Raw genomic sequence first — 16,582 nt, forward strand, 5'->3', positions numbered from 1 at the left:
CCGCCTTTTTGAAGGAATTCACTCATGATGGTGTACAGTAAGAATAGATCAAACATGAGCAATAGACAATTACAGCAGCAAAAATATTCAAAGTATGGCATGGAGGGGCATAATCGAACAGAAACGCCTATCTCCATGGGCGTTTATCTCCGAGAACGGGTCCGTGAAGGGGCGGACCCAACCGTATTTTCGAAACAATTAGACGTCCATGTTTTATTCGCCAAGTTGTGAGCTGGGCGTTTTTGCTTTTCAGCGATAATGGACAATGAAATCGCCCAGCTCAAAAACGAATAAATCCAAGGCATTTGTTCGTGGGAGGGGCCAGGAGTCGTAGTGCACTGGTCCCCCTAACATGCCAGGACACCAACCAGGCACCCTAGGGGGCACTTTTACAAAAACAGAACAAAAGGTAAAAGAGCTCCCAGGTGCATAGCACCCTTCCCTTGTGTGTAGAGCCCCCCAAATCCCCCTCAAAACCCACTGCCCACAAGTCTACACCATTACTATAGCCCTAAGGAGTGAAAGGGGGCACCTACATGTGGGTACAGTGGGTTCGGGGGGGGGTTGGACGACTAAGCATTAAGCAGCACAATTGTAACAGGCAGGGGGGGGATGGGCCTGGGTCCACCTGCCTGAAGTCCACTGCACCCCCTAACAACTGCTCCAGGGACCTGCATACTGCTGCCAGGGAGGTGGGTATGACATTTGAGGGTCAAAATAAAAAGTTGTGAAACATCATTTTTTGTGGTGGGAGGGGGTTTATGACCACTGGGGGAGTCAGGGGAGGTCATCCCCGATTCCCTCCAGTGGTCATCTGGTCATTTAGGGCACTTTTTGGGGCCTTATTCGTGAAAAAAACAGGGTCCAGGAAAAGTGCCCTAAATTCTAGCTAAAAACGCATACTTTTGTCCCATTATCTGTGAAATGCGCCCATCTCTGTTCGGCAGATAACCACGCCCCAGTTCCGCCTTCGCCACACCTCTGACACGCCCCCATCAACTTTGTCCGCATCCGCGACGGAGTGCAGTTGAAAACGTCCAAAATCGGCTTTCGATTATACCGCTTTAATCGTTTTTGTGAGATAAACGCCCATCTCCCGATTTAGGTCGGAACTTGGGCGTTTTTCTCGTTCGATTATAAGCTGGATAGTAGACTACTTACAATGTCAACCAGATACATAATAGAATATGCACCCTAGTTCACAAAATCATTCACGGAGACGCCCCCGCCTACATGTCAGACCTGATAGACTTACCACCCAGGAATGCTAAAAAAATCATCCCGCACATTCCTTAATCTTCACTTCCCCAACTGTAAAGGTCTAAAATACAAACTAACGCACGCGTCAACCGTTTCCTACATGAGCACACAATTCTGGAACGCGCTGCCGTGCAACTTAAAAGCGATCTATGAACTAACCGACTTCTGCAAACTACTGAAGACCCATCTCTTTAACAAGGCATATCACAAAGATCTACAAATGTGAACTCCTATACATATATCCGGAACTGCCTTATAATACTTGCTTGTTAAATTACTACCATGTTTTATCATTATCATGCTACCCAAGATCCTTCTGTAATACTAAATGTATATTTTCTTGTGTATTTCCACTATTCATGATGTATTGTAAGCCACGTTGAGCCTGCAAAGAGGTGGGAAAATGTGGGATACAAATGCAATAAATAAATAAATGATTTTTAATTGATAGCGAAGGGTAAAGCAAAGGTGGAACATATGGATAGGTAAGAAAGTAGGAAGAGTTAGAAAGTAAGGTGATTGATTTGAAGAAAGTTGCACGTGAGGTCAGAGAGATGGTTAAATATTATCTCAGCTAGGGTAGGAGTGGACAAACATGTCCTGCTGCAGAAGTGAGACTAAGGAGTTAGTTGGGTTGTTCACAGCAGGGTCCTGGAAGTTCAAAATCAATAAGATAGGCACAGTGCCCCATAGGTTCACGGAGCCGCAGATAACTTGGCTAGGGGGCATGCGCAGGATTACCAGCGGGGTGCAGGTGAGGTGAGGTACGCAGGTTCCCTCCACTCGAGGGCACCCCGCTGGTAAGGGAGGAGAGAGGAAAGGGGTTTAAAAACGCCTGGGCGGAGCCCGGACGACCTTTTCTGTCTTTCCTCCAGTCATGACCTTTCCACACGCAGTTCAAACTTTTACTGCCCATCTTAAACCGCATTCACTCTGTAGCACCTCATTACATTGTCTTCCTGGTGTGAACTGCATTCATCTGGCCTCACCTTTTTAAATACTATTATCTATTTGGATTTTACTGGCACCTTTCCCTCCAATGCTAACTCCCCACTCCACTCTTTCAGCCTTGCTGCACCTTTCCCTTGAATGGATTCTGAAGTCCAAGCATCACACTGCCAGTCTGGCCCTATTCAAATCCAGACTGAAACTCACTTTTTTTTTTTTGAGACTGCTTTCACACCTTGACCACGCCTCTGAGGAAAGGCTGAAGCATATAGGGCTCTTCAGCTTGGAGAAAGGACGGCTGAGGGGAGATATGCTAGAGGTCTATAAAATAATGAGTGGAGTGAAACGGGTGGACGTGAATCGTTTGTTTACTCTTTCCAAAAATACTAGGACTAGGGAGCATGCGATGAGGCTACAAAGTAGTAAATTTAATACAAATCGGAAAAAAATTTCTTCACTCAACATGTAATTAAACTCTGGCATTCGTTGCCTGAGAATGTGGTAAAGCCGGTTAGCTTAGCGGGGTTTAAAATAGGTCTGGACGGCTTCCTAAAGGAAAAGTCCATAGACCATTATTAAAATGACTTGGGGAAAATCCACTGCTTATTTCTGGGATAAGCAGCATAACACGTATTGAACTTTTTCAGGATCTTGCCAGGTACTTGTGACCTGGATTGGCCACTGTTGGAAACAGGATACTGGGCTTGATGGACCTTCGGTAGGTCCCAGTATGGCAACGCTTATGTATTTAGGATTCTGAATGGAATCTTGCTATTCTTTAGAATTCTAGAATCTTGCTACTCTTTGGGGTTCTACATGGAATGTTGCTACTATTTGGGTTTCTGCCAGGTACTTGTGATCTGGATTGGCCACTGTTGGAAACAGGATACTGGGCTTAATGGACCTTCGGTAGGTCCCAGTATGGCAACGCTTATGTTCTTTTGAGGTGATGGTCAGGTTAGAGAAAAAGAATTGGAAAAGATTTACAAACTGAGACTGGGAGAATCTGGAAAAAAAATCTATGGTGGTACCAACAGTAACTGGAGAATTTAGAACTGCTGAACCTGGAAGAACCTACCACCTTACCAGCTACTAAAATTAGCCCTTTCAGACCTGGGCATAGTCTACAACACTCTCTACAATCTATTGGTTCTTGGGTAGGGTTTGAATTTGTGGAAGACGCAACCAGCCAAAACATTGTCAACAGCTCTCTTCACCCTTAGAAGAAAAGGCAGTGGTGGTGAATGTGAAGGTAGATACAGTTTAGAATATACTCCCAATCCAGCTGTGTTGTGAACTTAACCGCTCTCAGGGTGTCAGAGAAATTTAAAGGGTCCAGTTGCACCTGCCGAGATTGTGCCAGGCTGCTCATTACATGCCCACTGGGGCATAGTAGCTACAGCTTTCTGTTAATCTCAACAGCCTGGAGTTTAACTTTTCCGAGAGGCTGTAGGTCAGTAGTAATATTGTGCACCGCCAAGCAGAGGATCTGGAGTCAGTTCCTGGGCCAGGGTCTCCATGCTTAGGGCTGGGGATATTGCCATTCATAGCCTTTGGGAGGGAGGGAGGGGAGGGAGACAGTCACCATGCAATGGTGATGACTCAATTTAGGGACCATTTTTGTCAGGTCCCAGAAGGAGCCTTGGTGGTGGTGTCATGCTTGATCAAAGAGGGGCTATAAAGGAGGAGGAAAACCCCAGGTCACTCACACACACAGTGGCTTGGTCTGCACATACTGCAGCGGGACATGTTTATCCGCTCCTACCCTAGCTGAGATAATATTTAACCAGCTCTCTGACCTCGGTGTGCAATCAGTCACCTTACTTTCTAACTCTTCCTACTTTCTTACCTATCTATATGTTACATCTTTGCTTTACCCTTCACTATCAATTAAAATGTTCTATTACGTATTGTGTTGACATTGTAAGTAGTATACTATGCCGTACTTTGTATTGTTATTTGAATATTTTTACCGCTGTAATTGTCTATTGCTCATGTTTGATCTATTCTTACTGTACACCGCCTTGAGTGATTTCCTTCAAAAAGGTGGTAAAAAAAAATCCTAATAAGTGGAGGAGTGGCCTAGTGGTTAGGGTGGTGGACTTTGGTCCTGGGGAACTGAGGAACTGAGGTGGATTCCCATTTCAGGCACAGGCAGCTCCTTGTGACTCTGGGCAAGTCACTTAACCCTCCATTGCCCCCATGTAAGCCGCATTGAGCCTGCCATGAGTGGGAAAGCGCAGGGTACAAATGTAACAAAAATAAAATAGATACTATTGGAGATTCTACATGGAATGTTGCTACTATTGGAGATTCTACATGGAATGTTGCTATTCCACTAGCAACATTCCATGTAGAAGGCTGCGCAGGCTTCTGTTTCTGTGAGTCTGACGTCCTGCACGTATGTGCAGGACATCAGACTCACAGAAGCAGAAGCCTGCGTGGCCACATTGGTGATCTGCAAGGGCCGACTTCTACATGGAATGTTGCTAGTGGAATAGCAACATTCCATGTAGAATCTCAAATAGTAGCAACAGTGGAGGAGTGGCCTAGCCGTTAGGGTGGTGGACTTTGGTCCTGGGGAACTGGGTTCAATTCCCACTGCAGGCACAGGCAGCTCCTTGTGACTCTGGGCAAGTCACTTAACCCTCCATTGCCCCATGTAAGCCACATTGAGCCTGCCACAAGTGGGAAAGCATGGGGTACAAATTTAACAAAAATAAAATAGATACTATTGGAGATTCTACATGGAATGTTGCTACTATTTGAGATTCTACATGGAATGTTGCTATTCCACTAGCAACATTCCATGTAGAATCTCAAATAGTAGCAACAGTGGAGGAGTGGCCTAGTGGTTAGGGTGGTGGACTTTGGTCCTAGGGAACTGAGTTTGATTCCCACTTCAGGCACAGACAGCTCCTTGTGACTCTGGGCAAGTCACTTAACCCTCCATTGCCGCATGTAAGCCACATTGAGCATGCCATGAGTGGGAAAGCGCAGGGTACAAATGTAACAAAAATAAAATAGATACTATTGGAGATTCTACATGGAATGTTGCTACTATTGGAGATTCTACATGGAATGTTGCTATTCCACTAGCAACATTCCATGTAGAATCTCAAATAGTAGCAACAGGAGTGGAGGAGTGGCCTAGTGGTTAGGGTGGTGGACTTTGGTCCTGGGGAACTGAGTTCGATTCCCACTTCAGGCACAGACAGCTCCTTGTGACTCTGGGCAAGTCACTTAACCCTCCATTGCCCCATGTAAGCCGTATTAAGCCTGCCATGAGTGGGAAAGCGCAGGGTACAAATGTAACAAAAATAAATAAGTAAATAAATAATAAATGAAGGCTCATGGGTCTGGTTCTGACTGAGATGGAAGTATGAAGGACCAAGTAGGCACCTGTATGGCAGAAATAACCTGTTCAAACTGGAGAAAGGTGCTGAAGTCAGCTTATATAATTTTGCTGCTGATCAAGTCCAAAGACATCTCCCCTCCCACCCCGTCCTTTGTGAATACTAAGGGAGCATCTTTTCCTTCTCCTTGGCATTTCTAGCTCAGTTGGACCATAAGTACATAAGCATCGCCATGCTGGGACAGACCAAGGGTCCGTTGAGCCCAGCACCCTGTCAACGACAGCGGCCAAAAGAACAAGCAATTTGTCCCACCCATCCTAGAAATACTGTATTCCCTCTACCGTTTCTGCGGTGTCATCTGTCTTCTTTGAAAACTAACCCGGGATTCCTCCCTAACTTTATATTCGCTCCCAGGTCACGGAGCACACAGTTCTTGGAGTGACACATCTTAGCTAAGGGTCATGCAACAGCAGCCCTCCCTGCACTCTGCATTCATAGTCACCACCGTTAAACAATAACTGGGACACTTTCAATACTGCTTCAGCGGCATCCCAAGTCCCGCCTGGCCTGGAAAGTGGAAGATCTGACACAGGAATGAAACCAGGTCCTTCCAATAGCCCCCTCCTATTCCCATTTTTTCTTGTTTCCCCCTCATTCCCACCATGAGCACCGGAAAAGGTCACTTCATCCAACACGGAAGAAACAAAAAAAAATAATTAAGACACCGCAACAGGATAAGGCCGATATTTCCAAAGAATAAAAGAAAAACTGCTGTACATTATAGGACCCAATATTCAAAGGATTTAGGCTTCTTTGAAAATTTACTTGAGCTGGGGGTGCCTAAGTTTACACTCGAAATGTAATCAAACTCTTAAATTTAGGAGCATGAAAGTGAGTGGAAATAGAGGCTGATTTAGGGAACAGAAAAAAAAAAAAGGTTATGAGCTTAGCACCGATTGGCTCATAAATCTAGGAAAATGAATGGGCAGGTTTACATTTATAAGCATACATTTTAAGCTCCTAAGTTAAGATGAATTTTCAGCTGAAAACCTAGGCTCCCAAATTTGCCTGAAAATAGGACACAAGTTTAGGAGCCTAACTTAGAGGCCTGGAATTACGAACTCAGCCTTTTTTTTTGTACATCGAGCCCAGAATTAAGGGCCTACGTTTCAAAAAGTAAGCTCTTAAAATTTCCTGAAAACAGGCCCCTAATGCTACATTATGTCCGGTTTTCGCTGGAAATCTGCATTGAGATCCTAACTTTGGACCCTGTTTACTAAGGTGTGCTAGTGTTTTTAGGAATATATGGGCGTCTCTAATGTTGGCGTGTGCTAAAAACACTAGCGTGGCTTAGTAAACAGGGCCCTTTGTTTCCCAGACTTGATTCCTCCCCTTATCCTCTTTTTAGAAATCTATAAAAATACATTCCTAAATTGAAGAACCTAGGGGGGGAAAAAGTTCAATTTTCTGGGTCAAGGCACCCAACTTTTTCTTAGCCCGTAGACCTTATAAATATCCACCTGTGACGACGTGTATTTCCATTATGAATCCCTTTCTACACACTCTGTAGGACTGGGGAATGGGCGCCTCCTACTGAATGACTATTGTCATGTTTCCCTCACCTCACTGGGGGAGAGGAATGTGTCAGAGGGGGAGAGAAAGAAAAAAAAAGTAGGGAAGAGACAAGGATAAGGTATGATCTCCCAAACCCTCTTGTCTTGAGTTGGCGGACACTGCAGGTCCAGTGCTAAACTAATCCCTTAAATTTGTCACTCAACAGTTCCTTCAACCCCCCCCCCCCCCCAACCTTCCATCCAACAGTAGGAAAGTCACCACCGTACCCGCAGCCTCCACGCTTCATCGGAGCTTAATTAGAGCACTGTCCCTTTCTCCTTTCTTTCTAATTAACATGCCAGGAACTCAATGGAAAACAAAATAATACATTCAGACATCCTACATCAGGCCTTGGGCCTCATTAGCAGCCTAGAGAGGGAAAGGGTGAGGGTGGGGAAAGAGTCTGGGAAGGGGAGGTGGGGGAATTGGTTTGCATATGGAAAATTTTTAACTGAAAGGCTGTTGAATGAGTGAAAAAAAAGGCTTGACCCCTTGTACCCATCCATTGAGAGTCAATCATTTTTTTCCCCCCTTCCACCTCTCCTCTTCGATCAAAGCATGAAGGGCCGAGGCCTAGCAAAGCTGTTGAAGCCTTTGGGAGTTGAGACAATCTTTACAGCAAAAGGGTAAAAAAAAAACCCAAAACTGTGAAAGTGGTTGGCTGCTTCAGTGTATGGATTTTGTTGGAGATTCTGGAGGGGGGGCGAAGTGGGGGAGAGGGGGGAGGAGGGAAGGGGGAAAGCAGGGCAGTAGGTGTTTTGTCTGACAGTTTTTAATCTCTCCAATGGAGGCTTTTCTTGACAGATTCTTTTCTCATGCCAACTCCGTTTTCAGCGCTTGTGTCAAAAAAGGAGTTTTGGCCTCAGTCCAGTTGCACAGTGGGGGTGGCGGGGGCTGGAGGTGGGGGGAAGCTGGATTTCTCAGCCTCTGTGTCAAACTGAAAGAAACATCTTCATTTTTCACTTTTCTTAAGGTTCTTTTCAGAGCAAGAGGTGAGAGAATAAAAGTTGGGGGGTACAGGGGGGAGGGACGGAAAGAAAGAAAAAAAAGAGTATGAAGAGTAAACTGAAGACTTTTCCTCTATGGGAGGGGTTCTCCCCCCCCCCCATAAGTTTATGAGCCAGAGGCCAATCCTACAGTCATTTTCATGATAAATATGGTAATATAGCGAGATTGACAAAGACTAGAGAGGAGAAATGTTAGAAGTTTTGTCTCTCTTTTTATTTTTTATAGGGGCTGTAACTGTACACAGCACTGTACAGGTTTAAACAGTGCATTGACAAGGCACCTTTCACACATGGATGGAGCGAGCATGGCTTGACTACAACCCTTTTGTTTCTCAGGGGCTCCCTTCCCTTCCTTGCTCAATTTGCCTCCCTGGGCTTCAAGGGCTTCCTTCTTGCTAATGCCATAGTTGTCTGTGAACTTTATGCATTCAACTGCACAGCCCTTCTCTTCCATTCCCCTCCCCCACAACACACAGCCCAGCATTAGGCTGTAAAGCTGGTGAAAGGTCGAAGTCCTGAAGCCTGGGTTTCCAGGACTCATAAGCCTGGTTCTCTTCATCAGGCAGCTCTGTCAACTCAAGCACCTCGGTGCTATCTGGTCGGCCCCAGGGTAGACGTGAAGCGTCTGTTTACTCTTTCCAAAAATACTAGGACTAGGGGGCATTCAATGAAGCTACAAAGTAGTACATTTAAAATGAATCGGAGAAAAAGTTTCTTCACTCAACGTGTAATTAAACTCTGGAATTCGTTGCCAGAGAATGTGGTAAAGGTGGTTAGCTTAGCGGGGTTTAAAAAAAGGTTTGGACAGCTTCCTAGAGGAAAAGTCCATAGACCATTATTAAAATGGACTTGGGGAAAATCCACTATTTCTGGGATAAGCAGCATAAAATGGTTTGTACTTTTTTGGGATCTTGCCAGGTATTTGTGACCTGGATTGGCCACTGTTGGAAACAGGATACTGGGCTTGATGAACCTTTGGTCTGTCCTGGTATGGCAATAATTATGTACTTCAGGGTCAGCCCTATCATTTCACTTTTTTTCCTACTCTAGGATGACCGCAAACCTGGACAGAGAGGATGTTTGTTTTTGGTTGTTTTTGTTTAGTTTAACGAATCTCCTGGAGAATCCGGGTGGACAGAGATTGGTTAAATCCCTCTAGGGGATACTAAAGCCTTTATGGGTTTTACACAGTGGGATTGAGGGGAGTGGTTTATGTTCTGGTGGGATTGGTTAACCCAGCCAGGGAGGGAAAGATTAATGTGAGGGTAGGGGGTTTAAATAAATAAAATGGCGGAACCACCCAAAAAATATACAGGAATATACTAGATTCCGCAAAATCCTCAAATCGTTCCTATTCAAACAGACCCTCACAAAGAACAACCATATCTCAAACTAAGTATTACCTGAATTGGTTATTATTCTATTTACCATTAACCTTCTCTTTGCTTCATGTACAATTTCTCATTCATAATATATTTTCTAAATGTTAATATCCATAACTATCCCAGTACGTTTAATACTGTATTGTAAAATTGGATTCTTACAAGAAATTACTTTCTTATGCAATATTCTTTGTTATGTATCCTATACTGTTTATTGTAAGCCACACTGAACTCAGACTTGTTTGGGATAATGTGGGATATAAATGTCACAAATGGATAAATAATTTGGGGCACAGGGTCTTTGGTTGCCCGAACCCCCACCAGGACCCGTAAGGAGAGGGGGGGAGTCTCCTATCCAGTACAATAACCAGGGGCTGATGGATAACGGGAATCCCTGCTGTAACAGCGGAGACTGAGGGGAGAGTTCCGGGGGTGGGTAGTGATTACCCCCCCACCCCGAGATCGGAACAGGGGGAGATCTGTTCAGGATCAGAGGTGGGTGAGTGGAACTGCACCTTGAGTGAAAGAAGGATGGACAGGGAGGTCAGGTCCTGAGGTGGTCTGGCGGCTGGAGAAAAGCCTGGCAAGTGAGCAGAAAAACTACAGCTCCGGATTGTTCCGATGGACAGGACGGGTATAGAAGGATAACGGACTGGTGGAACTCTGTAAATAAAGGATAATCAAGGATTTCTTAATGCTCCCGAACTGGACTCTAACAGTACAAGTTTACTCTGCTTGTTTTAATACAAGTTTTGATGTTTTTGCCAATTGCAGGTTTTATCAGTAAAGTTACTTGAGGTTTTTTTTTTTTTATTTGTACCCCGCGTTTTCCCACTCATGGCAGGCTCAGTGCGGCTTAGGTACTTATTTGTACCTGGGGCAATGGAGGGTTAAGTGACTTGCCCAGAGTCACAAGGAGCTGCCTGTGCCTGCAGTGGGAATTGAACCCAGTTCCCCAGGACCAAAGTCCACCACTCTAACCACTAGGCCACTCTTCCACTCATCATTGCCTATTTCGCAAAACTTGAAAATTCTAGGAGTAACCATAGATCGAAACCTCACTCTCGATGCTCACGTGAAAAACACGACGAAAAAGATGTTCTACTCCATGTGGAAACTCAAAAGAGTTAAACCTTTTTTCCCCGAGATACATATTCCGCACCCTGGTACAGTCAATGGTGATAAGTCATCTCGATTACTGTAATGCACTGTACGCAGGCTGTAAAGAGCAGAACATCGAGACGCTCCAGACTGCCCAAAATACTGCGGCCAGACTCATATTTGGAAAAACCAAATATGAAAGTGCAAAACCCTTAAGAGAGAAACTTCACTGGCTCCCACTTAAGGAACGTATTGCATTCAAGATCTGCACAATGGTACACAAAATCATTCACGCAGACGCCCCAATCTACATGTTAAACCTCGTGGACCTACCTCCCAGAAACGCCTCAAAATCATCCCGCAAATTTCTTGACGTGTACTTCCCCAACTGCAAAGGACTAAAATACAAGACGATGCATGATACCACCTTCTCCTACATGAGCACGAAGTTATGGAACGCACTACCTAGAGACCTGAAGACAATCAACGAAACAACTATCTTTCGCAAATCCCTCAAGACGTATTTCTTCAACAAAGCCTACAATGAAAACCCAGAACTGTACTAACCAACCTCAGAAAACCCATCGTCTAAGAAAACCCATCGTTTAATATTCCTACTAAATTCCTTCCTTCTTCTCTCTACTTCTTCCCCTAATTAATCTCTGCACAACAATAATTGTACCTGACATCCAGGATTAACTGTGTATAACAAACCTATTTAAGCCACTTTGAGCCTGCAAATAGGTGGGATAAGGTGAGATAAAAATGCAATAAATAAATAAAATCATCGGCATGACAGTGCATTTTTTTCTGGGACTTCAATGATAGATATGAGACCGGTGGCTTAAAACCCCACGGCCTACTGGGATTTCGCCCGGACTTGGCCTGCGCCCAGCTCAAAAAGAGACTATTTTTTTGTAAGCCTTTGTCCAGGTGCCTGACCTGAAAGAACTCAGCCGGCATCCAGGACTGTCTGGAGGGGACCCAGGGTTACATTTACTTTTTATTAGTTTTGATATACTTGACACAAAGCACAAAGCAGATCAAAACTGTGTCAATTGTTTGGTTACATGCTTTCCCACGGCCACCCAATCCCTCATTATGGGCCTCACATTCTTTAATCTTTCCTCAACTGACTTTATACCCTTCACCTTCCAAACATCCCCTCCCCCTATCCACTGTGAAGGGAAGTGAAAGGAGTCATGGCCAGAGCGGTACAGAAATGCTGAACTTCCTAATCCCCCAGCACCTCGCCGCCAGCGGCGTAAGAGCAGAAGTAAACGTTGCCACCGGTACTTGCAACCATAATAAGAGCCACCGACGTAAGCGGGGTCGTGGGCTGCAGACCCCCTAAGATGCCTGCCCTTATCAGTGGCCAACACTACAATATGGTTATAATTATTCTTCTGCGGTTTTTGCTGCCAGCACTAAACACGATGGCTGGTCACCTGCGCAGAAAGCAATTTTCAGAGTGTTGCATCCACGTGAACTGGCCGTTTGGCCGTTTGAAAGTTGCTCCTGCTCAGTGCAGTTAAATATTTGCACGTGATTCCACAGAGTGCGGAGGTGCTTCTGGAAGGGGGCGGGGGAGGGGGGGGAGAAGAACCATGTTCAGATCAGTAGAGGAAAAGTACAGGTTGGATGTCACTTTCAACACGCTGCCACCCCCCCCCCCCCCCCTGGGATTCTAGCGCCTGGATTTGCAAACCAAAATTTGGGCGTGCTTCCATGAAGCGCGCACAAATTAATTGGCTAATGAGCCAATTATCAACAATTGTGTTCTATCAATTACTGATGTTAATTGGCTCCCATTAAAACCTACGCCCGCATCTGGCTGCACGCTATTCCATAAGGCATGGGTAATGCAATAACAGCGGGTAACTGAAAAGGGGGTGTGGCCTTGGGTGTGTGTCAGGCGTGTTCTAAAAGGTTGCATGCATTGTTACAGAATATTGCCTAACTTGAGTGCCAGCATTTACACCAGGTTTCAGCAGCTGTAAGTCTGGCGTGGGAATTTGCGGTAAGCACTTTTTTTTTTCCAGCACCAAATCCACCCCCCCAATATGTTCTTTTCAAGTAAAAATTCTAACTGCACAAGAAACGGGAGCAAATGACCAAATGCCATGTCCTGCTGTACTTTCCCTTTCAAAACTGGTGCAGACCTGGGGGTTGGGGGAGGGTTAAAAAAATACACTTCTGTGAACATTTAAAACACAAATGAAAAAAAAGAGAGTAAATCAGTGCACACACATTTCATTTTCAAAAGTCCACGAGTTATTTTGCATCCACTTGGCCACCTATGCAATCATCTACTGCGAAATACACGGCCGCTTTTAGCGCACACGCGTGTGCTCTGCGGAGGCTAAATTTTCAAAGAGAAACAGTGCAGGTGGTTTTCCCTTTGAAAACCGGCTGCGATCAACACAGAGGAAATGTGTCTGTGCGTCTGCTAGCTCCTGAAACGCCCCTGATTCTGATGTTTTGAGGGTTATGATGAGGCTGAACACAGCTGTAAGCGGTAACTCACCCCTGTTGACGGCTGCACGGTCCAGCCCAGTTCTGCCGTGGCGGTTGTTGAATCCATCAAGGTGTCTGCGGGGAAAAGGAAAAAAGGTAGAGAACGTTAGCTGATGAACCTGCACACAGCGTCCTGCTTATAGGATCAGTCGTGGACACCGATGTTGGGAGATGATTTGGTTTTTTTTTCTCCCAACTTCTGTGTGCCACAGTGGAAATTCTCAAATATTAATCAGTAGACCACTGACTCCCCTCTATTTTCATTCTTTATCTTGTATTTTTGTAACACTTTTCTAATTTTAGGTCACAGTAGTTTACAATCTGCTCAATATTCAAGGAGAGGCTCCTGACCATTTAAATCTGGTTGGGCAGAACTGGATGGACCGCACAGGTCTTTACCTGCCGTCATCTACTATGTTACTATGTAAAAAGCTTGCCAGGGGTATCCAAGAACATTCAGTGGCACTTAACTAGTTATCCCTCCTAATCGGGGGGCTCTTTCCTGCCCCGAAAAGGTCACTAGACCACCAGGGTAGTATAGTAAGGTAAAGGGAGAGGACTGGGGTTACCATATTTTGTCCCCCAAAAAGGACATATGCCCCGCCCCACCACACACCCGCCCCCTTTCACGCCCTCACCCCACCCATCACATTTTCCCCTCCCCCTTGTCACACACCCCGTCACTCCCCCTCCCCTTACCTTACTACTGCCCTGGTGGTCTAGTGACCTCTTTCCTGCCCGGAGCGCTGCCCTGCATGCATCCTTCCTGTTGCTGATCTTGGCGCCGATTCAAAATGGCCGCCGAGAGTTGAAGAGACCTCGTGAGACTTCAACTCTTGGTGGCCATTTTGAATCGGCTCCGAGGATCAGCAACAGGACGGATGCATGCAGGGCAGCGCTCCGGGCAGGAATGAGGGGGCTCTTTCCTGCCCCGAAGGTGGAAGAGGTCACTAGACCACCAGGGCAATAGTAAGTAAGGGGAGGGGAGGCTAGCAATCTGCCATTTGTCCAGAAATCCGGACAAACGGGCAGATTGGCAAAACCCGCCTGGTTGCCCGGCCATGTCCTCAAAAAAAGGGCACGTCCGGGTAAAACTGGACATATGGTAACCCTAGCCTGTGCCTCAAAATTAAAAATGTGATAGTGAAACAGCACCCCCTACTGGCAGGACTGTACGTGGAGGACTCCTACTCAGCTTAGAACAATGATACAGTTTCCCTTCCCCCCCCCCCCCCCCGACCCCCTGCCCTTTCTCCAGCTGCAGCATCTACATAGGCCAGTGGTTGTTGTGGTAATAAAAAAAAAACAAATAAGGGTGGGGTCTTTCCGAGCCAGACTTGCCAGTCCCGCAACCTATGACACTAAAATTACACGTTAGAAAGAAAAGGACCAGTAAAGCCTAGTTGGAAAGGCCCAACACATTTTCTATTATTTCATTTTATATTTTATTGTGCTGGTGGCAGAAAGGGGGAAGGGTGGGTTGAAGAGGGAAATGCTGAGACAGGGTACAGAAGGTTGGAGGAGTAAAGCAGCACATGACTGGGGGGGGGGGGAGAAGAGAGATAAGAGGCAGGAGAGGCGGGACACAGGGCCAAGGGAAGACTAGGGCGTTGGAAAGAATAGGTTGGACATGGAGAAGGTGGGAAATAAGAAGGGATGATCCTGGACAAGGGAAGGAGAGGCATAGGGAGATGGAGGAGAGATGCTGGATGAAGAGAACAAGAGCGGCAAATTTCCTTTCCATGTACCTAGAAAAGAGACGCTAAGGAGGGGTAGGATGGAAGCAGGAGAATTCTCTTGGAATATTCCGGGTTGGTCTGCAACAGCCTACTCCAGTGGTTCCCAAACATTTTCGGCTTGCGGCACCCTTAGTGCCTGAGCAATTTTTTGTGGCACCCCCCCCCCCCATCATTAAAAAAAATTTTTTTTGTTAGATTTGTACCCCGCGCTTTCCCACTCATAGCAGGTTCAATGCGGCTTACCTATTATATACAGGTACTTATTTGTACCTGGGGCAATGGAGGGTTAAGTGACTTGCCCAGAGTCACAAGGAGCTGCAGTGGGAATTGAACTCAGTTCCCCAGGACCAAAATCCACCACGCTAACCACTAGGCCACTCCTCCACTCCATGTAGAATCTCCAAGAGTAGCAACATTCCATGTAGAATCTCCAATAGCAGCAACATTCCATGTAGAATCTCAAAGAGTAGCAACATTCCATCTAGAATCTCCAATAGTAGCAACATTCCATGTAGAATCTCCAATACTATCTATTTTATTTTTGTTACATTTGTACCCTGCGCTTTCGCACTCATGGCAGGCTCAATGCGGCTTACATGGGGCAATGGAGGGTTAAGTGACTTGCCCAGAGTCACAAGGAGCTGCCTGTGCCTGAAGTGGGAATCGAACTCTCAGTTCCTCAGGACCAATGTCCACCACCCTAATCACTAGACCACTCCTCCACCTATTAATATTAATGTCTATTAATATCAAGATCCTGGCGCTGGGAAGGTTTTTTTTGCCCATGATGAGGAACGGATCCTCTTAAGACCAAAAGATTGGTCTACAGGATCAGCAGCTGCTCAGTAGATCTGTTGATCTGAGCACCTTGAGGCTTTTTCCTCCCATTTATCTTGAAATTTCTTGGTTTTGCTTCTGAAATTTTCCTAATTATATGCTGTGGGACACTTTGCTGTTGGTATTCGTAATAGATAAGCCCTGCTACTTCCACCACCACCACTTGTTAACTTATACATTCAGCAGCTGAATATTATTGCCAGGCATTAGACAAAACAGTCACTTAGTGCAGCCCCTTTCAGGGATGGGGCAGCAAAGAGTAGCAGAGGTCAAAGCAAAAGAGATCCCAAGGGCCCCACAAACTAAGAGAATCATCAGCCCATGCCTTTAACTCTTTAGTAGGTAAACGTATGATGTCCAATCATGTTTTCTTTACAGAATCATGGGGGGGGGGGGGGGGGGGGGAAATGATACCGGAATAATCAGGATGGTTAAGTTTCATTATTAAAATGTTGTGGTGGGCAGCCAAGGAGGCTGAAAGGGCACAGCAGGGGGAGGGGGAGTGCAAGACTGGAGGTTCGTCTACAATGCCTATGCCCTTGCACTGGGTAAGAAGTGTGATGAAGGTTATATAAGCAGGAGGGAACCAGAAAACTGCTGGATGGGAGACTTACATTGACCTAGGAATGAATGAGGAAGAGGAAGGGGAGGAAGGAGCTGGAGAGGATAGTCACATAGGCCTTAGGAATGAATGAGGAGGAGGAGGAGGGAGGGGGAGTTACATTGCCCTAGGCGCAAATGAGGAAGAGAGGGGGGGAGTTGCTGGAGGGGAGTTACATAGCCCTAGGATTGAATGAGGAAGAGGGAGGGAAGGAATAAGC

At 45.8% G+C, this 16,582-nt stretch overlaps 1 protein-coding gene across 3 annotated transcripts in view; it reads right to left on the minus strand.

Annotated features, from left to right (window-relative positions):
• Nucleotides 1-16,582, minus strand: part of EPHB2 (EPH receptor B2) — a 482,074-nt gene that overhangs the window by 305,435 nt on the left and 160,057 nt on the right. For all 3 annotated transcript variants that reach the window (XM_030222384.1, XM_030222385.1, XM_030222383.1), the window contains exon 2: nucleotides 13,196-13,260. In XM_030222384.1, the coding sequence (XP_030078244.1) occupies nucleotides 13,196-13,260 (65 nt within the window). The remainder of the gene's footprint in view (nucleotides 1-13,195; nucleotides 13,261-16,582) is intronic.

This window comes from Microcaecilia unicolor, chromosome 13, assembly GCF_901765095.1.
Source record: "Microcaecilia unicolor chromosome 13, aMicUni1.1, whole genome shotgun sequence".
NCBI classification, from domain to species: Eukaryota; Metazoa; Chordata; class Amphibia; order Gymnophiona; family Siphonopidae; genus Microcaecilia; species Microcaecilia unicolor.